The 26,722-nt window shown below is 28.0% G+C and overlaps 2 protein-coding genes across 5 annotated transcripts; both read right to left on the bottom strand.

Annotated features, from left to right (window-relative positions):
- Positions 1-1,363: 1,363 nt before the first annotated feature.
- LOC114188179 (beta-amyrin synthase-like) lies at positions 1,364-26,419 on the bottom strand. 4 transcript variants are annotated; one of them, XM_028076730.1, is made up of 18 exons: positions 26,334-26,419; positions 25,099-25,316; positions 23,541-23,726; positions 23,171-23,260; positions 22,814-23,011; positions 22,647-22,731; positions 22,371-22,537; positions 22,026-22,214; positions 21,820-21,933; positions 21,617-21,736; positions 21,092-21,214; positions 20,903-21,001; positions 20,260-20,316; positions 19,805-20,173; positions 19,636-19,716; positions 19,451-19,534; positions 19,205-19,361; positions 18,098-18,313 (listed from the first exon to the last, which is right to left on the bottom strand). In XM_028076730.1, exons 2-17 carry the CDS (start codon positions 25,291-25,293, stop codon positions 19,224-19,226), a joined length of 2,295 nt encoding a protein of 764 aa, XP_027932531.1. In that variant the 5' UTR covers positions 25,294-25,316; positions 26,334-26,419; the 3' UTR covers positions 18,098-18,313; positions 19,205-19,223. The 4 variants fall into 4 exon arrangements, with proteins under 4 accessions (XP_027932534.1, XP_027932532.1, XP_027932531.1 ...); XM_028076733.1 differs by lacking the exons at positions 18,098-18,313; positions 19,205-19,361; positions 19,451-19,534; ... (13 more) ...; positions 25,099-25,316; positions 26,334-26,419 and adding exons at positions 1,364-1,549; positions 1,640-1,723; positions 1,814-1,894; ... (12 more) ...; positions 6,983-7,206; positions 7,800-7,880; XM_028076731.1 differs by lacking the exons at positions 18,098-18,313; positions 19,205-19,361; positions 19,451-19,534; positions 19,636-19,716 and adding exons at positions 1,372-1,549; positions 1,640-1,723; positions 1,814-1,894.
- LOC114188182 (beta-amyrin synthase-like) lies at positions 8,950-16,331 on the bottom strand. Its single transcript, XM_028076735.1, has 17 exons — positions 16,262-16,331; positions 14,289-14,506; positions 14,022-14,207; positions 12,859-12,948; positions 12,524-12,721; positions 12,363-12,447; positions 11,956-12,122; positions 11,657-11,848; positions 11,477-11,590; positions 11,280-11,399; positions 10,761-10,883; positions 10,569-10,667; positions 10,384-10,440; positions 9,927-10,295; positions 9,751-9,831; positions 9,528-9,611; positions 8,950-9,307 (listed from the first exon to the last, which is right to left on the bottom strand). The coding sequence occupies exons 2-17, from the start codon at positions 14,487-14,489 to the stop codon at positions 9,185-9,187; spliced, it is 2,289 nt and encodes a 762-aa protein (XP_027932536.1). The 5' UTR covers positions 14,490-14,506; positions 16,262-16,331; the 3' UTR covers positions 8,950-9,184.
- Positions 26,420-26,722: the final 303 nt, after the last annotated feature.

Below are 26,722 nucleotides of genomic sequence, written 5' to 3'. Positions count from 1 at the left end.
GAATGTTTAATATTACTTTAATAAATAATAATTATATTTATTCATATATTAATAAATAATAAATTTTGTTATGGATGGATGGATTCCATTTATTAAAAATTGGTCATAGTTTATGTCTATTCATATCATACTTTGTCCATACATGACATATTCTTTTGTGTTTATAGAAAATAGAACTTGGAATATTAAAAAGAGAGAAATAGAGAAACCAAACGTTGTATAAAAAAAAAAATTATTTGAAGAAAGGAAAAAGAAGAAGAAACCTGATTATGGAGTTGTTAGGTATTTATCTTTAACGATCCACTCTAACATACCCCTGCAGTTTTATCAGTAAGTTAATTTGTCATCTTTCTGCTTGCTTGTGAAAAATTAGTATCACATGTTTAAGGGGATTTCATCAAGTCCTGCAGTTTTTCCATAAAGATAAAAGGGACCTTACGGCACACCGGAAAAGATGGAAAGATGAACTGAGGAAAATGTGGGTGGTTTTGGTATGTTTTAGTAGAGATTGAGTGGATTTGCACTCTTTATCACATTCTTCCCGACCAGTTGTTTCGGTTCAAATCTTTTTATAAAGGTTCAAGCAGTTTTTTCATGACTCATGTCAATGGGCTAAATTATTTCGTAAGCATTTCTAAAAGAATATAAGGAGATTATGAAATAATCTTTCTATAAGTTAAAAAACATCTTATATAAAAACTTGTATAGGAGAACTTTCACAAATTAATTTATACATAAAACACAATTTAATTAAAATTGGGAAAAACTGATTTATTTAGATAGTCTAATGCATTAAACTATTGAGGTTACTTCTTTGTGCTATTTTCTTGTAGTATCACAGAATAAAAAATATTAATGTGTCGTTTTCATAGTATGTTTAGAATTTATTATTTATTATGGACTGTGTAATTGAGAATATCTTAATGTGTAATTCGAAACAGGAATTTTATATGGTATAATTTGGAAATATCCCAAAATACATATTCTATAATATATAGTTTTGAATTGAGTATAATAGATTATAGAATATAGTTTCAAATTGGTTACAAGACTTTATGAAATAGATAAGTTGCTTTTTTTATTTTTTCATATTATCATGATAAGAGAAGAAATTATGAATTGCATTAAGAAAAGCCTAACTATTGAATCTAAGTTCAAGAGCCGTATATGTAAGTGAAGCATACTCTTGTATTGCGAGATAGTGATAAATAATCGTAAAACTTATACAAATTTCAAAGTTGTAAATAAATATAAGAACATATAACACGCTCTTTATTGTTGTAATATTTAATGCAAAATCTTTGTTCCAGAATTACAAAATTATACTAGAAAGAAAGTTATTAAAGTTTGTCACCAACTTTGATTTTATCTGCCAAATTTGTTTTATGGATATGGCATTGTCTTCTAGAGCTTACACCTTTTCAATCTAAACAGAAGTGGAATGCACTAAAACATTATTACGGTATTCACTCAAGGCCCATATCGGAAAATAATTTCTATAAAATGGGTAATGAAGCACGCAACTACTCTTGTACACCCCCACGGCCTCCTGCCACAATTAAGTCACACACAAACATTAAACAATTTTGGTGCAATGATAATGCATAAATAATTTAAAGGATAGAGATATGAGAGGTACTTGTTGGGGCCAATCACCATCTTCTAACTGAGAATTAATGAGTAACTTTGCAGCACGATGAAGAGGTGTTGGATCTCTCTCAGCCTACATATGCCAAATTCAGAAAACGAATAACAACAACACTTAAAGGCATTAGAGATGTTGAAATCCAGCAGATGCAAATGAGAAGAGTACCTGTCCGCCATTAATTAAAGCCATTAGAGCCCACGCTGTTTGAACAACATGCGATCGATTCCCTTCAAGACCCACGTACGTCTTCGTGGAACATATGCATTCATTAATATTTATAATTAATGAAATTGAATCTAATGGAAATTGTGATCATAAATAATAGTGGTTTAATTACAAACCTTCATTGAACATGAAAGATAACTTTCTCCCCAGCCACCATCATCATTCTGTATCGAGAGTAGAAATTTCACAGCTTTACGAATGGCAACACAGTTAGAGTAAGTGTTTCCAGCAGCGGCTAAAGCTCCGAGTGCGAACCAGGAAGTGTAAGTGAAGCAAACTCCCCAGTCCGCATGCCAACTTCCATTTGGTAATTGTTGATCTTCAATGTACTGTGTTGCTTTCACAACGAACTTCTCTATTTCTTCCCTTCTGTGATTTGGATATAGTTTTTTGAACAATACTAAAGCCTGAATTGCTGATCCAGTACTCTCAATATACTCGTGCTCGATTACTATGTCAGCAATAAATTCCGCCGGATTCAGATTCTACGAATTAATAAAAAAAATAATGAAATCAGCATCAGCTAACAAATTTATAAATATTGTAGAATCATCAATTCAAACTTACTTCCAACCACTTTTGAGCTTTTGCAGGCTCCCACACAGATAAACCTCCATTTTTGCTCTGCAGTAACCAAAACTTGTAGTTTCGTAAATAAAATCATATTTAACCAATTTAAATGTGTGGAAACTTCAATAAAGGAAAATTATTAAAACAAATTACAGAAAAAATGTGCATAATTTTAGCACTTCAAGTACGTGTGATGTAAACAAAGGTTAAGACGACAGACCATTGATTACCAAATTAATCATATAAAATTGAAAAGTGTGCTACCACAAATTTTATAATACTCACCTGAAGTGACAATATAAAATTGACCGAGTCATACATCCTTTCAGGTTCCAATTTTTCTCCTACGATCTCTTCTGGCAACATTGATAAAAGTAAACAACACTGAAACAGGATGATTAGTTTTTTAAAATCATGTGACACATACATGTTGTTTTATTTATGAAGTTTTTAACAAATAAAAATGTTTGTAACCGAAGTAGTTAAATATTACCTTGAGACATTCTGCAGTGCCGTCAGAAATTTGTAGTCCGTGGTCTCTGTCAGCAAAGGTCCATGCCCCTTTAGAAATGTGATGAAACATACTCTCGAAATCTCCTGAACGGTTATCTACCACCTATAATATTACAATATTAATGAGATAGTTATGAGATAGTTGATCATACAATCTTTCATCCTCCATTCCAATACTTACTAAACCAATTTTGTAATTTTAAAGTGTTGGTTAGAAATTATGAATCTACAATTGTTTCTACTCTCCTTTTCGATTTTATCACTAAATCAATTTTATAATTCTTCCTAGATGAATTATATTAGAGCTGTCAAAACGGATAACCCGACCCAACCCAGTTCAACCCACCACGGGTTGATTATTTAGTGAGTCAACCCAATCCGGCTCACTTTTTAGCGAGCCAAAAAATTCGAACCCGGCCCGGTCCATCACGGATTGACGGGTTAAACGAATTGGCTCACGGGTTCACTTGATTAAAAAAATATAATTTTTTTATTTTTTTGAGTCAAAATTAAATTTAATTCTAATTAAAATCTAAATAAACTTTAATACAATCAAAATAAAAACCAAAATAAAAAAAAATCCAAATTATTTATGTGTTGACTAAAAAAACAATCTAACATGACTCAAATATAAAGCTCAACTTAATAAAAAATACTAGTGTGACCCTTTTATCTGCAGGTTGGTGAGCCAAACCGGCTCACTACGGGTTCAACCCGAGTGAGCCGGGTTCTAGATGCACTGGTCAAAAATCAACACGTATTGAAATTTGTAAAATAATTTCAACCTAACCCAACCCGAACTCGTGGTGAGCCGGATTGGCTCGCGGGTTCTGACCCATTTTAATAGCTCTAGAATTATATCACTAAATCATCTTATAATTCCTCGTTAGATGAATTATATATTTTGTAGAAATTAGTTCACGTAAGAGTTCTTTTGTATGCTTATATAAAAAGCCAAAATCTTAATTTAATCATATACTCACCTGAGATTTCTTGATAAAATAATATGCTTTTGCAATTGTGGGTCCAAGATCATCAAATAGATTAGTAGCAAGGAAAGCTTGAACCATGAAACCAGCATCCCATGATTGCGAATTAATTCCCTACATTATAAATAGACAATTGCATTAATTAAGTTATCATCTTCTATTATCAGAGATTAAAAATAATTAAGATGTATTTATATACCTGTACACACATTCCATCTTCTGAAAGCCATAAATAATCTGGGACCCTTGCAAGATGCTTCTTAAAGGCATCTCCAAATGGATCGTGTACCCAACAAGCAAGCAAAGATCCAGACTACGAAACAAAAACATGAAGTCACCAAAACTAAAAATTTCGATTGGGGCATAATATAAATAATATATATGCTTTGAAATTATGATGAATACCTTGTTGATACACCCACCATGTATGTATCTTGTATTTTGATCTTCGTAGTGAATACCTTTTATTGCAACTTCGAGTGCCTTTTCTCTGATCTTATTAAAAGGCCAGCGTGTGAGAAGTGGCTCAGTGAATAAATAAGCAGTGTCCCATATTAGATCTTGTATCCAGTGATGCGGATAATAAAGATCTTCCTGTCATGTATATGTAAAACAATATAACATCCTTTTCATACTTTTAAAATCATTTTTTTTAAATTCAATAAAAATTCATAGTGAGGAAATGATTGATTAGATCTGCAACTTTCAGATTAGGTTGTCACTTTTTTTTACCATTTGAGAAATTCAACCACTTTTTTAAACTTCGCTTGAATACGCATTTTACAATTTAATCAAAAGAATTATAATTTGTCCAAAATGAACATGAATATTTCCACTAAGACAAAATATTCATTACCTTTGCACATTTATGACGAGCTTTTTTCCAAGTCGTTTCATCATAAGGTTCAGTAAAGAGTTCTTGTCTCAAATTTGTGATTAGTGGTGTGACTGGACACACGAATCTTTCCCCATATATATATGACATGGGCATGTATACATGCCGACAATAATACCACATTTTAGCTGCATTATTTAATTAAGGTGATAATAAGATACAATAATATTCGATTTAATAATGAATTATTGAGTATATATTAACTAGTCATATTTCTTAAATAGTGGAAAAATAAAAGTAAATTATTTAACCAGGATGCATGGGGAGAAAAGTAGGAAGTATCCAAAATTCAGGGGGCAATGGGTTGCATCCACTCCAATCAACAATACCAAGAACCTGCAACAATAATAACATTTTTTGAATTAAACAGAAAAACTTACATTTGTTGATTTGTGTGTTGAAAGAATAGGAAAGCATGCATACCGAAAGCCAAAACTTTCCCCATGAAGGCATAAGTGTAATGGTACCATGATCATGAATCCACTTTCTGGCCTTAGCGCAAGCGTTCTTATCACCTCCATTCGCTCCTTCTCCAAGAATTCTCAATGTTACGTAATTCAGTGCCGTACAGTACATCGTGCTTCCACCCTCTATGTGTAATCCCCACCCTCCATCTTCGTTCTTCCCATGGTTACCGATTCGTATATATTAAGAACGAACTTTCAAATTTCATGAGTTATGTATAATTTAAAGATATAATCATTTTAACAAATCGAAAAGCAAAAGGTGAAAAATAGTATGTGTTGTTTTCTTTCTTCAACATCAACTTGAAAGTGTACCTGATGATTATACAAGTAACGGAGAATTTCCTTACGATGTTCTTCTGAAATTACAGAATCAAGATGTCCTGTACTGTAGATGGAGATGATCTGCGATGTTTGAGGCAAATAAAAAGTAATATTATATATAGAATTTTGTAAATTTCAATTTGTTAGGCCAAGACATCGAAAAAATCAATAAAATGTGTACATATTGGTTTAGATTTGCATATTGATACGGGGACGTAGATGCAAATTTTCGTTTAAATATGCATATTGAAACGGGAGGTCAATGCAAATTTAATCGAAATGCCAAGAATTTAAAGAGTCCTAGAATTATAATATGAAATATTACGGTTCATATAATTACATAAAAATATTATAGGTACTAATAATTTTTAAAATTATGAAAATATAAAATATATAATAAACATAAGAGATATATTATAAAAAAAATTGTTATTTATTTTATTCATATACTATATATTTTTTTTTTAAAAACTAGTTTAAATAAAAAATATATTAAGTAAATATTCAAAACAATGAGTCATATAATAAATTACTGAAGAGATTGAGCAAACCATGAATGAGGTCATTTTACATAAGCATCCTATTGAATTTGATGATAATAAATTTGAAGTTGTATGGATAGAGTTGAAGTTGAAAGGCACAATTTTATTTTCTACTCTAATATTTAAGGACTGACCTTAATCTGTTTAGCCTAAGGGTCATGTGTGTTTTTCTACTCTTCAATGGATAGTTACACATGAACTAATCGAAAATAGTCATCAAATGAAATTACAACATAATAGTAACCAATCTATAGTGTTTCTATAACTTGTAAAAAGGTTAGGACATCCCCTATCATATTTATTTAATTTTTGTTGCTGATAAAAAATAAAAAAAATGACTTTATATATATATATATATATATATATATATATATATTTTAATATAGTCACAAAATTATTTATTTAAGATTTTTTCCTTTTCAAATGAGACTGAACTTAAATTAATGAGTTCGTATTTAATGTCCGGACCATTTTAAATGAGTACGGACTTAGTCTTAATTGAATGAATTTACCATGATGGGAGTGAAAAATTGAGAACCTCCACCATGAGCAGGCCAATGGCCATCACTAGTTTGCAGTGCTGAGAGGTAATGGGAGGCTCTCTTTATGGTCTGAGTAGCCTTCTCCCATGTAATTTCCTCATCTTCTTCTATCTTCACTTTTCTTATTCTTTGTTTGAATTCTTTTTCCCTCAGAACCTGTACATAAATGGAACATAAAGTTTTATATTATTTATGCATCTTAGAAGTCATATGAATGATGGTTAATGCATCTGAACAGTGAGGTTTTGTTGAAGTTAAGAAAGAAAGTACCTGAAATCGCCAAAGTCGATCACCACATGCCTTGCGCTGAAAGCGATTTTGATGGAAATGTAGACGAGCTTCTTCAACCTGGGCTCGTTCTTCATCACTTCCTGCTTCAGAATCAAACTCCCATATTTGTCTTCCAACAAAGTTGTTTGTGCTGAATATGTATGGACTCTTCCCTCCGTCTGCTATCTTCAACCTCCACATTTTCTTAATAACCTTAATTGCTTCTGCGTCATAGAATAAAAACAAAATATTTCTTAAATTTATTCTTTTTAATATATATATATATATATATATATATATATATATATATATATATTAATTTTTGTTACGGATGGATGGATTCCATTTATTAAAAATTGGCCATACTTTATATCTATGGGTTAAGTATGTTTTTAGTCCCTAAACTTTGACTCAAAATTGAAATTTATCCATATCCGAAACTTTGATATATTTTGGTCCTTAAACTTTAAAAACGAATGAATACAGTCTTTTTAACCCAATTACGTTAATTTTTTTTTATGTGTCGAACGTATTTTCCAGCAGATATTGAATCAAGAATGTGGTGTCAAACAGTGTAAACAACTCCAATACTAACATGAAACGCGTTCAACACATCCAAAAAATTTAACTTAATTGGGTGTAAAGGACTAAAAACGTACTTAATCCCTATTCATATCATACTTTGTCCACACATGACATATTCTTTTGTATTTACAGAAAATAGAACTTGGAATATTAAAAAGAGAGAAATAGTAGAGAAACCGAACATTCTATAATAAAAGAATATTATCTGAAGAAAGGAAAAAGAAGAAGAAACCTGATTATGGAGTTGTTAGGTATTTATCTTTAACGATCCCTGCAGTTTTATGAGGGTTTGGTTGTTTAAGCAAGATGGATCTGATCTTACTCAGAATGGTGCATCCTTTATATAGTGTTCATTCAAGCTATATCATCAACATCAGATGAAATAACAAGTTTACAAAATTACAACCAACTGTACCATTAATAACTCTTGCAGTACTCATAACTCACTCAACAACAGATCTTTAAATGCAGCTTCATGATTGCTTCACAACCGTTTGCTTTATTACTTTTTATTAACATTGTAGTGTATTTGTTTTTTCTCAAAGTAGATACTCAAAAACAAATTTTTATCTTAACGGAGTGTTCGTTTCTTATTTTGTTCAAGTGAATGGATATGTGATGATAAGGATTTCAAATCCTTCTATGAAGAAACTCACGACGATTTACTGTACATACAATATAATGTTATTAAACTGTCCATGACTTGTGCAGATGTATTTTTGGATGGACTCTCACTTTGATGTTCATATAGGAGAACTGATTCATGGGATCCATTTTCTGGCTTAATAATACATTTTATTCATTTATTTGCTCAAATCTTCATGCTATTATCCTTTCATTTTATGTCACGGGGATAATAATAATAATAATAATAATAATAATAATAATAATAATAATAAAATTGTAACATAAATTTCATCTTTTAAATTTAAGTATATATTAAATAATGATAAGAAAAAGTTCATCACAATTATAATAAATTATTATATTTTAATAAAGAAAAATTATTTATATAATTATAATGATAAAATAACATGTTTGATAATAAGTTAGAAAAAAATAATTATATAAAAAGTATCATAATACTATTTACTTTTATCATGTATAATTATAAAAAATATCAAAAAATTATAATATAATATAATAAAATATTGATTATTTATATAATAATAAAATAGTAAATTTTTATTAATTAAAACATTTTCATTAATCTATTGAACTTGGTGTCTACTTTTCATAAACTTCTTTCTCAAATTCTTTCATTTATTATCATTTTTTTTAGTCCAAACAATTTTACCAGTCACATCTTTTTTCCCCTCAAAATTCAATCATTCACATCCAAATACATCCTTATATAACATTAATTTTGTTTTTCACTCATTTGATTTTAATTCTTACATGTAATTTTATTATACATTCATTTGATTTAATCCTCACAGTGGTCTTTTTACTGATGCAATCCATCTATGACAGAAAAGGACCGCTTCAGAATTAAGAATACAGGAAAAGGAAAAAGCGTATTACTACTGAACTGAAACACCAACTTCTCTTATTTTATTTGCCGGATTCTTTACTTCTATGATATTAATTGTCTTTCATAGCTCACAGCATTTGAAGCTACGCAGAAGTGGAAGGCAATAAAACTTTGGTACGATATTCAGCCAAAGCCCATAATGGAAAAACATTTCTGTATAAAGCGTAATGCAACACTCCATTCTTCAAATATACACCCGTCGCTTGCTGCAATAAACAAGTTACAGAAAACAAGTACAAATAAAAACCCAATTCCAGTAATGCACCAATTTCAAATCAATGGCAAAACACAATTATAATGTATTTGCAATAAATAAATCATTTTTAGTTGTTTAATGCTTCCAAATAGTTAAAGATAGTTTATATATGTATTATTTTTTATAGCAACCTAATAATGAAATTGAAATGATTGAGATTTGAGAGGTACCTCTTGAGGCCAATCACCACTTTGCAACTGTGAATTGATTATTAACTTTGCTGCACGGTGGAGGGGATTTGGATCTCTATCGGCCTACATACAAAAGTTAGAAAATGAAAAAGAGAACAACACTTATTTAACACTTCATTCGGATAACGCTTTGGAATGCAAGATACTGTGAAGAATACTCGTATAGTTTCTGACAAACAAATATGCACATTAAAGAAAATACCTGGCCAGTAAGAATTAAAGCCATTAGAGCCCAAGCTGTTTGAGTAACATGTGATCGATTTCCTTCAAGAGCCACGTAAGTCTTCATTGCACATTACCATTCATTAACATCTATCATTTATAACGTTTCAACTAATGGAAATCGTAATCATAAATAATAGTGGTTTAATTACAAACCTTCATTGGACATGAAAGATAACTCTCTCCCCACCCACCATCCTCATTCTGTATTGAGAGTAGAAATTTCGCAGATTTACGAATGGCTTCACAATTATTGTAAGTCTTTCCAGCAACATCTAAACCTCGAAGTGCAAACCAAGAACTGTAAGTGAAGCAAATCCCCCACTCCCCATACCAACCACCATTACTTTTTTGTTCATTTTCGAGGTATTCAACTGCTCTGACAATGAAATTATCAACATCTTTCCCCCTGTAATTTGGATGTTCCCTTCTGAACGATACCAAAGCCTGCATTGCTGATCCAGTGCATTCCACATATTCGTGCTCAATTATTATATCAGCAAACATTTCCGTCGGATTCAGTAACTACAAATTATTACCAAAAATAGGTGAAAAAAATGTTTTTCCATCCATTATTAATGGATTTATAAACATTATATTATGTAACTCTTACCTCCAACCATTTTTGAGACAGTGATGGCTCCCACGCCGTTATACCTCCATTTTTACTCTGTAGTAACCAAAATTCGTATGTTGTGTCCAAATTAAATCATATACAAACAAGTCAAAATTAAATCACGTTGAAGTCTAAATATGTTGTCCTCTGATTTAATGCGTTTGAAATTTAATAATACTGGCCTGAATTGACAATAAGAAATCGACTGTATCATATAACTTTCGAGGCTCTATCTTTTCTCCCACAATCTCCTCAGGCATCGATGATAGAAGCAGAACACTCTGAAACGTATAGGATAGTTAATTAATTGGTTAACATAGATATCGTTTATGAAGTGTATTAACAAAATAAGCTGTTTGTGATGATAAGCTTACATTCAGACATTCTGCAGTGCAGTCAGAAACTTGCCATCCATGATCCTGGTGAGTAAAGGTCCATGTCCCTTTCGACATGTGACGAAACATTTTCTTAAAATCTCCTGACGAATTGTTTTGAACCTAAGATATCATAAATCCATTTTATAGTTATTACCTAATTTGTCTGTCAAAATTTTAGTGGTAATTATAATGGTTAGCAAGTAATTATTCAGTTCAGTTAGTTGGTTAGGTGAATATGAGATGAGAGTTTTTCTATCCTTATCTTGGATAAGAATTTCAGAATGTATCATATATATGACATATGTTATAGGCACAGAGATATTGTAATTATATATATATATATATATATATATATAGATATTGATCTTACACAAATAAAACATTTAATATTATTTCTAACCTAAAATCTTAAGAGAATAGTATTATGGACCTTTATTCTCATACGATGTTAACTTTGTCTATTTCTATGACTTGAACACTGGTATGTTTATCGAGATACTTGTTAATTTTGGGTACCTGAGACTTTTTAAGAAAATCATATGCTTTTGCAAGTGTGGGACCAAAATCCTTCATTAGGTCAGTAGCTAAAAGAGCTTGAACCATGAAGCCTGCATCCCAGGATTGACTTCCAGAAGCCTGCATTACGTAAACAAGTAGGTATTGTTATTTCATTTATGATTTTCTATGATTGTTACCAAGTCTAAAGTATATACCTGTAGTGTTATTCCATCTTCTGAAACCCAAAGATAATCAGGAACCCTTGCAAGATGCTTCTTAATAGCTTTTCCATTTGGATCTTCCACCGCACAAGCAACCATACATAACATCTGCAAAATTCAAACATATATTATAGACTTGTTTATCCCTTTGCTCTCAAATTATTCTCATTTTACCTTTTCCAAACACGCAACGTCCATGTATCGACTATTTTCATCTTCATAATGAATATGCTCCATTGTTAGTTTAAGTGCTTTTTCTCTAACCAACTTATTCAAGGGCCAACGTCTCAGAATGGGCTCAGCAACAAAATAAGCACCATCCCATATTAGATCTTGTATCCAGTGACGGGGAGAGTAAAGATCTTCCTGCAATGTATAAATCAACAATTATTTTTTATATAATTTTAAATTTTCTCTTTAAAATTATTCTTCACGTTTTACCTAAATTTAAAAATACATGTGCAATTAATTACCTTTGCACACTTATGACGTGCTTTCTTCCACATATTTTCATTATATGGCTCAGTAAACAGCTCTTCCCTCAAATTCAGAATTAATGGTGTGATTGGACCCGTAAATTTTTTTCCATATAGGTAGGACATAGGCATATATATCAATCGACAATAACACCACATTTTTCCTGCATGGTTTTGAGAAAAAAAAAACAAAATATAATAAGTTCAATTATTATTTATTGCAATCTAAGAAAATATATATATATATATTTCCTGTGAATTTCTTTCTTAAATTATTTACAAATTTATTTATAAAAAAATTGCTATCAATATTTTAATAAAATATTTTGTATAAAATATTTTTACACAAAATTTTGTTATAAATTTATAGGAAATAATGATTTACGAATAAAGTATCTGTCAACCTGGATGCATAGGAAAAAAGTTAGGAAGCATCCAAAATTCAGGTGGCAAAGGATGGCATCCACTCCAATCAACTATACCAAGAACCTACAGAGTATAAAATTATTTAAATTAGTAAAATATGTATGTATATATATTGTATTTAAATATTGAATGAACTTACTGAAAGCCAGAATTTTCCCCATTGAGGAATATGAGTTACAGTGCCATGTTGATGAATCCATTTTCGTCCTTTAGCACAAGCATTGTTAAGACCTCCATTTGGTCCTTCTCCCAGAATTCGCATACATATGTAATTAAGTGTAGTACAAAACATCACACTCTCACCCTCTATGTGTAGTCCCCACCCTCCGTCTTCGTTCTTCAAATCAATATTTTGTATTAATGGTTCAGTGTTGTCATAAAACAAATTATAAATTAAAAATAAATGAAATAAGAAAGAGTAAATATATCTAGTTGCTTTTTTTTTTGTCTCTGTGTTCATAATAACATGTATACCTGATGATAGTATACATAACGAAGAATTTCTTTGCGATGTTCTTCCGAAAGTACAGAATCAAGATGTCCAATAACGTACAAGGAAATGACCTGTAGTATTTTAAGCAGAAAAACAAAATAAGGTTAACCATTATGCAACATTCAAACTTAAACTAATTAATATAAAAGGTATATTGTAAAGATCAATTTATCTATATATTATATATAGTTTACATATAAAAAATTTTGTTGAAACTAAAGATAAAACGAATTTATAGTATTTAAGTTGATGCAAACCTTATATCTTAAACTACTTTTTGTGAAGTTGAATTAGATTTAAAATTCATCTTTTAACATGGTATCAAAATCATTTACACTATCCAATAATATTTAGTCTCACGTTTAATATGTATGTTTAAGTGTGAGATAAGTGTATTGAAGATTCTATGTTGATTAAAGATAAAATAAATTTATATTATATAAATGAATATAAATTTTACTTTATAAAATCTAATTTTAATTTTGTAATAATTTTGTGAGGTTGAATTACTTCAAGTCCACTTCTAGACAGAATTTGATTTGATTAATTGCGATTAGAGATAAATTGTTTGTCCCCTTTCGTTATCTTAGTTCATGGTTATTTAGAAATTAAAGTTATTATAGTAAAAGAATTTTTAAAATAATCTTGATTCTCACTTTAATTATTAGTACTTATTATTTTTTTAGTAAAATAAAAAACAAATAAATTTAATTTTAATTTGTAAGTATATTAGTGTCTCATTTTAGTAAAAGTGGTCGACAATATGTTCTTCACTGCCTTTTTCAAAACCTAAACCATTTCTCTCATTTGAGTCAATACATCAACTTTTCAATCGTGGACTATTTAAATTGAATCAATAAAAAAATAATTAAAAACCCTATATATTTTAGTATAAAAAATAAAATTTGTTCTTAGTTAAATGAAATCTTATAATTATGACTTGGAATTTTAAAATTCAAGATTTTGAGTCTTAAATTTATTGTCAAAGAATAAAATCCAGATGTTAAATTTACAACTTTGAATATAAGATGCACTAAGTTAAATAAATAAATTTAAATAAAATACATTATTATTTTTTATATAAAAGTAATTTGAAATATAATATTAATATAGAGGTGGTGTGTTATCTAATAGGCGAACTTACCATGAGAGGGATAAAAAAGAGGCTACCACCAATATGAGCCGGCCAATGACCATGACCAGTCTGCAAAGCCGATAAGTAATTCACAGCTCTCTTCATTGCGGTCGTAGTTTTCTCATATGTAATCTTCTCACCATCTTCTATCTTCACTCTTTCTATGGTTTGTTTGAAATTGTTTTCCCTTAGAATCTGTATAAGCCATCATCAAACATATAAATCACATCACAGCACCATATTTACACTAACATTACATCAGAGAACGTTAGTTACCTGAAACCGCCACATTCGATCACCACAGGCTCTGAATTTGAAGCGATTTCGATAGAAATCTTGACGAGCAGCTTCAACTTGGGCTCGTTCCTCATCAGTTCCTGCTTCTGCATCAAACTCCCATGCTTGTCTTCCCACGAAATTGTTAGTGCTGAATAGGTGTGGATTATTCGCTCCCTCTCCTATCTTTAACCTCCACATCTTTTTTTTCTCGCTCGCTGCACAATGTTAGAGATTCCATGGAGCGAGATGTAATTTAAAACAAAATATAATAAATAAACGAAATGGAAAGAAAGGAGGAGAAAACTTGAAGCATGTTAAGAGATTTCAGAGTGTTGGATCTCATATCACCTCTCATTAGGTAAAATTTTAAAATTATTAAATTACCCTAATGACAGAAATAAAATTAAATAATTATTAGAAGAGTTAAAAATATTAAAATTTAACAATATTTTAATATATATACATATTTATATATATTTTATTATTATTAATTATTATAGATAAAATTTACATAATAATAATTATATATATTATTATTTTTTAACAATATTTTAATTATTATTAATTATTATACATATTCATATATTTTATTATTATTAATTATTATAAAAAAATATTATTAATATTAATTATTATGTTATATATAATACTAATTATTAAATATTAATATATTATTATTTATTATTATAAATTGTTAAATACATTAAAACATCAATAATAAAAATAAAAAAATATTATTATTGAATAAAATAAAAAAAATTAAATCTTAACAAAATTTTTATTACTATTATTAATTATTATTGACATTTATATAAATTTTAGTTTTATTAAATATTATATACATTATTAAAAATAATTATTATATATATATATATATATTATTTATTACATCTATTATTAATTCATATATATATATATATATATATAAATGTATTATTAATTAGAACATCAATTTTTAATAACTAAAAAATATACTAATCATTATTAAATAAAATTATTTATTATTATTAATTTATTATAAAATATATTATATAATAAATTATTAATAATATATATATATATAATAAAATAAAAATAATAGTAAATAAATAATTTAAATTATTAATATTTAATAATATAAAATAAAATATTTATTGTAAATAAATTAAATAATTGTATATTATAATTAATAATTATATTAGTAGATATATATTTATATAAAATTTTCAAAGAGTGTAAGTGAAAAATGTTTACTGATCTTCTCAAATCTTTATAAAATGAGTGTGATGAATTTTTAAAAGTTATTCGCAAATCTATTCTTGCTTTTTCTTTCAAATCATGCTATGCGAATATAATTTTTTTTTAAATTCATTGCAAATAGTTGCAATCATTATACACAGTATAATTTATCCAAGTGAACATAATAAAGGTTAATATGACCATTGTCATCCAAAAAATAATATTAAGTAAGCCTATATAAGAATATCTCCATAGTAACAAGGTTTAGTTGAACTTGGTTTTTCAAATACTGATAATTCCTTTTTCCTTTCATTGTTATCTTGTTTATAGTTATTTAGATGATGAAGTCTTTTTTGCAGGTGCACTTTCATGAAGTGTTGTATTCACTTTTTATTGATATTGAACTCTATCCTTGTTTTTATGCACAAATAAACCCAAATACTAAAAGATTCAAGATTTCATATAATTGAGATATTGATCATAGATATTTAATTTAAAATAAAAACAAAATATTTCTTAAATTTATCCTTTTTTAATATATATATTTTAAATTTTGTTATGGATGGATGGATTCCATTTATTAAAAATTGGTCATAGTTTATGTCTATTCATATCATACTTTGTCCACACATGACATATTCTTTTGTGTTTACAGAAAATAGAACTTGGAATATTAAAAAGAGAGAAATAGAGAAACCGAACATTCTATAATAAAAGAATATTATCTGAAGAAAGGAAAAAGAAGAAGAAACCTGATTATGGAGTTGTTAGGTATTTATCTTTAACGATCCCTGCAGTTTTATGAGGGTTTGGTTGTTTAAGCAAGATGGATCTGATCTTACTCAGAATGGTGCATCCTTTATATAGTGTTCATTCAAGCTATATCATCAACATCAGATGAAATAACAAGTTTACAAAATTACAACCAACTGTACCATTAATAACTCTTGCAGTACTCATAACTCACTCAACAACAGATCTTTAAATGCAGCTTCATGATTGCTTCACAACCGTTTGCTTTATTACTTTTTATTAACTATTGTAGTGTATTTGTTTTTTCTCAAAGTAGCTACTCAAAAACAAATTTTTATCTTAACGGAGTGTTCGTTTCTTATTTTGTTCAAGCGAATGGATATGTGATGGATAAGGATTTCAAATCCTTCTACGAAGAAACTCACGATGATTTATAATATAAGTCGGAGGTCTCACGTTAATTACAGATAATTTTGTAAATTAATTATGAAATTAAGTTATACTCTAAACTCACTTTTAACATTCAAGTTAGAGTCATTGGGATAAGGAAGTATGTTAGAAATCACTCGTCTCATATTGCATTTTAATTTATTAATTTTTTCATATATTATATTCACTAAAATTATTTATAAATTCTGCTTTAAAATTTATTTATTTTCAATTCCAATCATTTAAAAAAGTAATACAGACTTTATCTTCAAATCTCCACAAATTCAATTTATCCATTCACTTTTTTCAAATCAATACAACATAAATCTATTATGATTCTTTTTTTGAAAGGATGGTTTGATATTTAATATAGATAAAATTTAAACAGATAATAATTGAAAGTTTATAAAAATACTTAAATGCTAAATATTTATTTATTATAATTTTATCTTTTAAAATATTAATTTTCTGATTTTGTTTTTAATATTTGAAAGTGACTTGAGAGATCTAAATTAGTTGTCACTTGGAATTTTTAATAAGAAAATAACGTAAGGAGATTCATCATTTTTGAAGAATGGGTTACTGTTTACTTAATAAATTTGACTTCTTTTAATACAAAATTCTTAACACATATTGTTTATATGTGTTTTTTTGTCAATTAACTTTTTTATTTTTAATTAACTATGTGAGGGAATTTTTAATTTCTAATTTTTCTTTTTATGATATGACTTTCGAGATATATTTGAATTTTTAAAATAACTACTTAATATAAGTAACATATAAATCTCTGCACTTAAAAGTTGATATTTTAATAAGATGAAGTTATTAAGTTAGGTGAGGTGATTCAGACTTATTAATACCCTCCAGAAGTTTCTTAATATTATATTTGTCATAAACATGGCCCAGTTTTTGAATTTTGTATTATCTTCTATGGCCCAAAATTTAATTGTCCACTTATCTGAGCCCAACAGAAATTATGAACCACTTCCTGATGGAGATCTATAGTGGGAGAAATGTTCTAATAATTATGAAGTTGCATTAATGTTCTAATATTTATGAAGTTGCATTACTCAACTACATTTTAATTTTTAGATCTTACGAATAAATTTCTTTTTAGTAATAATAACAATACTTTTTTTGTTATTTTTAAAAAATAACCAAACAAATTTTCCTCTTGCTTGTTTCTTTTAATTTTTTTTCTCTTTTTTTAATAATATTTTTTGTATAATTTAAAACAAAATTTAATATTTATTTTTTTAATTTTTAATTTTTATTTCATCTATTTCTGTTTACTATTTTTTACAGTTAATTAATTTTTTAATAAATTTTATTTATTCAAACAAAATTAAGTATTTCCCACATTTGTGAATCAAATCACATAAGACACTTATCTTTTCAATCCACAATTTCAGATAGTTTAAACATTTTTGACTTATGTTCAATTATTATAACACAATCACTTCTCATCCAACCATGTTTATGTCAATTACATAATGCAAGTGATATAAAATGGTTTATTTAAATAGACCAAATCATATATTATTATATAGAAGAATGTTGCGTAAGGCAACCACATGCACCCTGTAGCTCCAACCGCACAACATTAGCTAGATTTCCACCATCTGCAATGAGATACGCTCATTAATACACTTTCTGCATAACACTAAACAAGTCTAGAAACCTAATGTACAATTTTCAGTGTGTTCACATCTTTTCTGTATAATTAAGTTTCAATATGAAAGGTACTTCTCACCTGAGATAATGATGTCAAACACTCACCGAAAAATAAAATATCACATCAGTACCATATATCGTTTTCCAGTTAATCAGAAAAAAAAAAATCATGCTCACCCATTTTAACTTAAATTAAAAACTTAAAAAAAAATGTGAAATTACATTAAAAAATTAGTTCAAATATCGAGAGCACATAGTCTATTTAACCTTTTTTTTACATTATCACAATAGAATAAGAAAATATAGAAATGGTTAAATTCCAATAATTTATTTTAAGTCCGTGACATGAGGCTTATTTTAAATCCATGACGTGAGACGTGTATAATAAACATTCACTTCTTCGTATATTGATCTTGAAAATTTCATACGAACTTAATTAAAATATAAATTTATAAAATTTTAAAATTATATTACAATATCAAATATTATTATCATATAATTACATAATATAATATCATGGGTGTTAAAAATTTGTAGGAATCTCAAAAATATAATATATATGAGAAATAAAATAGATGTTATCAAAGAAATTTTATTTTTTATCAACAATAACAAATACATTAATAAGAACAATAGGATTACTCCAACCCAAATAAAAAAATAACAAGAACAAATTTAAACTATACAAATTTAAATAAGTGCAGACTTATACTTAAACAAATGTTTACCGTAAACTTTATATAACCATGAAAGTTGAAAATAAAGTTAAGAACATGCAAAACATTTGTTCCAGAATTTGAAACTATAAAAATAGAAATAAAATTATTAGAGTTGCTCACCGACTTCGTCTTTTTGATCTCACGACTTCTCAAGTTTGGTAGTAGTCGAAGGCACTAAAACTTTGTTACGGTATTCACTCAAGGCCCATATCGGAAAATAATTTCTATAAAATGGGTAATGAAGCACGCAACTACTCTTGTACGCCCCCACGGCCTCCTGCCACAATTAAGTCACACACAAACATTAAACAATTTTGGTGCAATAACTAAGATTCATAATTCAAAAGATAGAGATTTGAGAGGTACTTGTTGGGGCCAATCACCATCTTCTAACTGAGAATTAATGAGTAACTTTGCAGCACGGTGAAGAGGTGTTGGATCTCTCTCACCCTACATGCCAAATTCAGAAAACGAATAACAACGACACTTACTTTGGATAACATAATAAACCATAGACGTTGAAATCCGACAGGTGCACATGAGAACAATACCTGCCCGGCTTCAATTAAAGCCATCAGAGCCCACGCTGTTTGGGCAACATGTGATCGATTCCCTTCAAGAGCCACGTACGTCTTCAATGTATATATACATTCATTAATATGTAATAAATTAACAATTGAAAGTTAAATAAATAAATAAAAATACCATTTAGTTACAAACCTTCAGCGGACACGAAAGATAACTTTCTCCCCACCCACCATCATCATTCTGTGTTGAGAGTAGAAATTTCACAGCTTTACGAATGGCGGCGCAGTTAGAGTAAGTGTTTCCGGCAGCGGCTAAACCTCCGAGTGCGAACCAGGCACTGTAAGTGAAGCAAACCGCCCAGATCCCAACCCAAGTTCCTTTTGATGATTGTTGATCTTCAAGGTACTTGCATGCTTTCACGATCAAATTCTCTATCTCTTCCCTTCTATAATTTGGATATAGTTTTTTGAACAATACTAAAGCCTGAATTGTTGATCCAGTACACTCAATGTACTCGTACTCAATCACTATGTCAGCAAGAAATTCCGCCGGATTCAGATTCTACAAATTAACCACAACAAAAATAATGAACTCAACATCACCAAACATATTTATACACATTGCACAAATCATCAACTCAAACTTACTTCCAACCACTTTTGAGCTCTTGCTGGCTCCCACGCTGATATACCTCCATTTTTGCTCTGCAGTCATCAGACTTGTAGTTCCATAAAAAAAATCATATATATTCAAGCAATTTAAATGATTGGAAACTTCAGTATATTAAAAAATTACAGAAAAACATGAGCGTAGTAAAAGCAATTAGATGTTAAATAGAAAGAACTAACGTTGTACTGCAATTCAATATATTGGAGTACAATTAGAAAAGAAAAGAATTTTTTAATTAATTATTTACGAGCATGCCTAACTAAAATTTAAAAGTGTAAAATTATATTTAATGTTTTTTTTTTTGAAGTAAAACAAAATCTTGAAAGAAAAAGAAGCGACTGGGAGTAAACTAATATTTATATGATAAAACTCGAAAAAAAAGTAAAACCAAAATAAAGTAAGTTGTTTTATAGCAGCAGAGAAAACAGAAATCATTTTCCTTGATAATAAGTATTTTATGTTTTAGATTACGTAGAGATGAATTATGCAACTTTTTATAGTTTTTCCGTTGTAACACTACAAGGATGAGGTGATAACAAAGATTAAAACGACAGACCATTGATTACCAAGTTAATCATATAAAATTTAAAAGTGTGCTCCCAAAAAATTTATAATACTCACCTGAAGGGACAACAGGAAATCGACCGAGTCATATATCCTTTCAGTTTCCAATTTTTCTCCTACAATCTCTTCTGGCAACATTGATAAAAGTAAACAACACTGAAACAAGGATGATTGGTCAGTTAAAACCATGTAACATATACTTTTATTCATCAAGCTTTTTAACAAGTCAAAATGTTTGTAACCTACCTTGAGACATTCTGCAGTGCCGTCAGAAAGTTGTAATCCATGGTCTCTGTCTGCAAAGGCCCATGCCCCTTTAGAAATGTGATGAAACCTACTCTTGAAATCTCCTGGACGATTTTCTACTATCTATAATATTACAATATCAATTCATTATTATCTCTGATTAAACTAACGACTATTTAATAGTGAGGGAATTCGTTCAATGGTTTATTATAATAATGAGTAAAAAACTAACAGATAAAAGAAAAATATAATACCACTTCAAATCCAAATCCTCCGATAATAAGTTTGTGATTATCAATTTTTTCATAATATATAACTTTTCATTTTTAATCAACATAACACATGTTTTAATTATTAAATAAATAGTTAATTTCCCTGAAAAATAATTAATTACTAAATTTCATTAGTGTGAATGAGAACTATCCGTCGTAATAGTTTGTTAGACGAATCATACAATTTGGAGAAGTTAATTAACATAAGAGTTTATTTGTTTGTTTATACTTTGTAATTTTATGATATACTCACTTGAGATTTCTTGATAAAATCATGTGCTTTTTCAAGTGTTGGACCAAGATCGTCAATTAAACCAGACGCGAGAAAAGCTTGAACCGCGAAACCAGCATCCCATGATTGCGTATTAATTGCCTATATTACTTAGACAATTGCATTAATTAAGTTATCATCTTCTATTATCAGAGATTAAAAATAATTAAGATGTATTTATATACCTGTACACACATTCCATCTTCTGAAAGCCATAAATAATCTGGAACCCTTGCAAGATGCTTCTTAAAGGAATCTCCATTTGGATCTTCTACCCAACAAGCAAGCAAAGATCCAGACTACCAAACACAAACATGAAGTCACCAAAACTAAAAATTCTGATTGGTGTATACTATAAATAATATACATGCTTTCAAATTATGATGAATACCTTGTTGATACACCCACCATGTATGTATCGAGTATTTTCATCTTCGTAGTGAATACCTTTTATTGCAACTTCAAGTGCCTTTTCTCTTATCTTATTGAAAGGCCAGCGTGTGAGAAGTGGCTCAGTCAATACATAAGCAGTGTCCCATATCAGATCTTGTATCCAGTGATGCGGATAATACAGATCTTCCTGTCATGTATATGTAAAACAATATAACATCCTTTTGGTCACACATTCACATTGTGTGTTGATGTATTTTCTTTCTTAATTTTAAAATCATTTTTTTTCTTGAATTAATTACGTACGCTTTTTACAATATAATCAAAGACTATGAATATTTTTAACCTTTGCACATTTGTGGCGAGCTTTTTTCCAAGTCTTTTCATCATAAGGTTCAGTAAAGAGTTCTTCTCTCAAACTTGTGATTAATGGTGTGACTGGACACACGAATCTTTTCCCATATATATATGACATGGGCATGTATACATGCCGACAATAATACCACATTTTAGCTGCATTATTTAATTAAGGCGAAAATAAGATACAATAATACTCGTTTTAATATTGATTTAAGTAGTCATATTTCTTAAATAGTGGAAAAATAAAAAAGAAATATTTAACCAGGATGCATGGGGAGAAAAGTAGGGAGTATCCAAAATTCAGGGGGCAATGGATTGCATCCACTCCAATCAACAATACCAAGAACCTGCAACAATAACATTTTTTTAATTACTCACAAACTTACATTTGTTTATTTGTGTGTTTAAATTATAGGAAATCATGCGTACCGAGAGCCAGAATTTTCCCCATGAAGGCATAAGTGTAATGGTACCATGATCATGAATCCACTTTCTGGCATTGGCACAAGCATTGTTATGACCTCCATTGGGTCCTTCTCCAAGAATTCTCAAAGTTACGTAATTGAGTGCCGTACAATACATGGTGCTTGGACCCTCTATGTGTAATCCCCACCCTCCATCTTCATTCTTCCCATGGTTACCAAAATTCGTATATATTAAGAACGAACTTTCAAATTTCATGTCTTATGTATAATTAAAGATATAATAATTTTAACAAATGGAAAAGCAAAAGATGAAAAATAGCATGTATTGTTTTCTTTCTTCAACATCAACTTGAAAGTGTACCTGATGATTATACAAGTAACGGAGAATTTCCTTACGATGTTTTTCTGAAATTACAGAATCAAGATGTCCTGTACTATAGATGGAGATGATCTGTAATATTATATATAGAATTTTGTAAATTTCAATTTGTTAGACTAAGATATTGAAAAACCAATAAAAAATATATGCAACTATTATATAATTATTTCTTTTTCAACCAATAAAAAGTATCATTTGTTCAAATTAATTTCTGAAACTAACAAATTCAGTCATCCTTAAATGACTTTGAATTGAGTTTTTCATAAAACTTTCGTGATTATGTTTTAAAAACTTAATAACGAATTTAAGATAAAATTTTATATTAAGGACATTATAAATAAGTTAAATTTACCATGATGGGAGTGAAAAAGTGACAACCCGCAAGGTGAGCAGGCCAATGGCCATCACTAGTTTGCAGTGCCGAGAGGTAATGAGAGGCTCTCTTTATGGTATGAGTAGCCTTCTCCCATGTAATTTCCTCATCTTCTTCTATCTTCACTTTTCTTATTCTTTGTTTGAATTCGTTTTCCTTCAAAATCTGTACAAAAATGGAAAGTTATATTATTTATTTCATTCACCCTTTTCTTTTTTAAATAGGCTTAATACTTAATTTAGTTTTCTAATTTTATTCGAATTTTTAAAAAGACTCCTAGTTTTTTATTGGTTCAATTTAGTTTTCTAATCCTTTAAAAGTGTTCTATTTAGTCATTTATTTTTTAGATTGAGGTTAACGTAGTGTCCGTAGAGTGTCACATATCATGTTATTGTCTTCAAATTAGTCCTCTTATTCATAATTTGATCCAATTTAATCCTTTTTTTTTCTTAAAATGAAGTAATTGGTTCCTTTTTTTCTTAAAATGAAGCAATTTGGTCCGACCAAATTAGTAATTAAACTTAATTATAACTTTTATATATATATATATTAATTTTTTTTAAAAAAATTATATATCAAACACTCCATCTAAATATTTAAATTATTTTATTTTTACATAAAAATAATTCCTATTTAAACTTTTAATACTTTAAAAATATTAAAAATGTAATCATAAAGTAAATATTTGTCACATTATTAAAAATTACAAATGCAATTTTATATTTACATTTTTAATATTTAAAAAAAGGTTTAAATTTTTATGTAAAAATGTAAACAAAATTGAATATTTAGGTGGAATAATTTGATATATAAATATTTAAAAAATATTTTAAAATGTTTATGTAAGTTGTAATTAAGTTTAATTATTTGGTTCCAAATTAGAGAAGGATTAAATTATTTTATTTAAAAATAAAGAGAGCACAAAATTGAATCAAAATTATAAATAAAGAAACTAAATTAAAAATAAACACATCAAGTGACAACAACATGAAACACGTGTCACTGTACGGACACCACGTTAACGTCAATTTAAAAAAAAGGACTATATCGAACATTTTAAAAAGTTGAATGACTAAATTGAACAAATAAAAAATTAAGAACTTTCTAAAAATTCAAATAGAATTGGAGGACCAGTTCAAAATAATATTCTCATTTTACTATTTTTCTAATGTCAATAAAGGAAAAAATATATATTTACATATGATCGTCGTATCACAAATTTCATATAAAATATTTGGTTGACTTTGATAATTACGATCATAAAAGTTAAATCATTAGTTAATATATATATATATATATATATATATATATATATAATATTTTGATAATTAAATTTTAACGATATCTTTTTATAATTTAAAATATTATTTTTTAAGTAATTTTTGGAATTACGTAAAAATAAAAAGAATAAGAAGTTATCTAAAAAAATATCATCTCAAATTTTAAGAAAATATTGTTAAAATTTACTTATTAAAAATTATTTTCTTTAATATATTTTGAAGGTGTGCATAACAGTATTAACAAATCCAACATATACCTGAAAACGCCAAAGTCGATCACCACATGCCTTACGCTGAAAGCGATTTTGATGGAAATGTAGACGAGCTTCTTCAACCTGGGCTCGTTCTTCATCTGTTCCTGCTTCAGAATCAAACTCCCATATTTGTCTTCCTGCAAAGTTGTTTGTGCTGAATGTGTATGGAGTCTTCTCTGCTATCTTTAATCTCCACATTTTCTTAATAACCTTAGTTGCTCCTGCAACATAAATATAATATTTGTATACTTTAAAAAGTTTTATTTATTTCATCTTTATAAGTATGAAAAATTAGCCAAAAAAAAATTAGAAATTAATTATAATTTTTCATTCTTATATTAATGAATATTTTAATAATTAATAATTTTTTATTTTATAAACTAATTTTTAAATTAATCATTATAATAACTAATAATTTTAATCGATACAAATTAATTATTAATGAAATATTTTCTTATAATATCTATTTATAACATTATCAAAATATTTGTTACTTATCATTTTAAAATTATTCTCTAATTTAAATTAAAAATTAATTTAGACAATAAACATTTTATAATAGTTAAAAAAATTACGATAATAATTCATAAAAATATGATTAGCAATTATAAACTAATTATAGTTTTTTATTTATAATAAATTATTTTATATATCAATAATTTATACTTTATAAAATAATATCTAAATTAATTAATACAGTGATTAATTATCTTTTATTTATAAAATTAATTATTATTTAATAATTTTTTTAATTTTTTTATATTCATAAACTAATTAAAAATTTTATAAGACTATTTTAAATAATAATAATTTATACTTTATAAAATAATATCTAAATTAATTAATATAAGAACTAATTATTTTATCTTTAAAATTAATTATTATTTAATAACATTTTTGAAACATCTTCACACTTCTTCTGATGTTAGTCAAATATGACTGCAATATTTTTTCCCCTTACTACCAAAATCAACTTTTCCATTTATAAATCAACCAACCACTAAATGAACAAAAAGTTATAGTTGAAACTTGTCTAGACAAATTTGTATATAAATATATTTTATTTATTTTCCTTTCTATAAGCCTAGAAAAAATATTAAACAAAAGTACAACTTAAAATATGATGAGTGCATGACAAACTCATACTTAGATCACAAAATGCGATTTAACTCGTCCCACCATGAAATATGATAAAAAAGTTCAGTTTTTTAAATACAAGAAAGGTAACAAGAAAGAACCTGATGATTGATGATGAAGAGGTGAAGGATAAATCCTGAGTTCTTCACTCTTAAATGTCTTCAAGAGCTAACAAATTGATTCAGAAGATCCTTTACATTAACATATATATATGGGTTGATGTCTGTGTATTTATGAATGGGTGACACCACTTGTTGCTGTGGTTCCCACAAAATATTAAATGTAATAAAAACATTCAGTTTTTAAATACAACATGAAATGAAGTAGTGAAGGATTAATATCCCTTATAAAGTAATATAATATAATGGCACCATATCTGTCTGTTTGTGTATTTATGTACCTTTAATAGTCTACTGAGGTGTTTACATCTGTCAAATAAATCACTTAGTGAATGTGAATTTAGTGGTTATATTATTTTCATAATACTAAA

The sequence above is a fragment of the Vigna unguiculata genome, chromosome 6 (assembly GCF_004118075.2).
Source record: "Vigna unguiculata cultivar IT97K-499-35 chromosome 6, ASM411807v1, whole genome shotgun sequence".
Classification (NCBI taxonomy): Eukaryota; Viridiplantae; Streptophyta; class Magnoliopsida; order Fabales; family Fabaceae; genus Vigna; species Vigna unguiculata.
The sequence above is the reverse complement of the archived record's forward strand: the minus strand, read 5'-3'. Positions and strand labels throughout refer to the sequence as shown.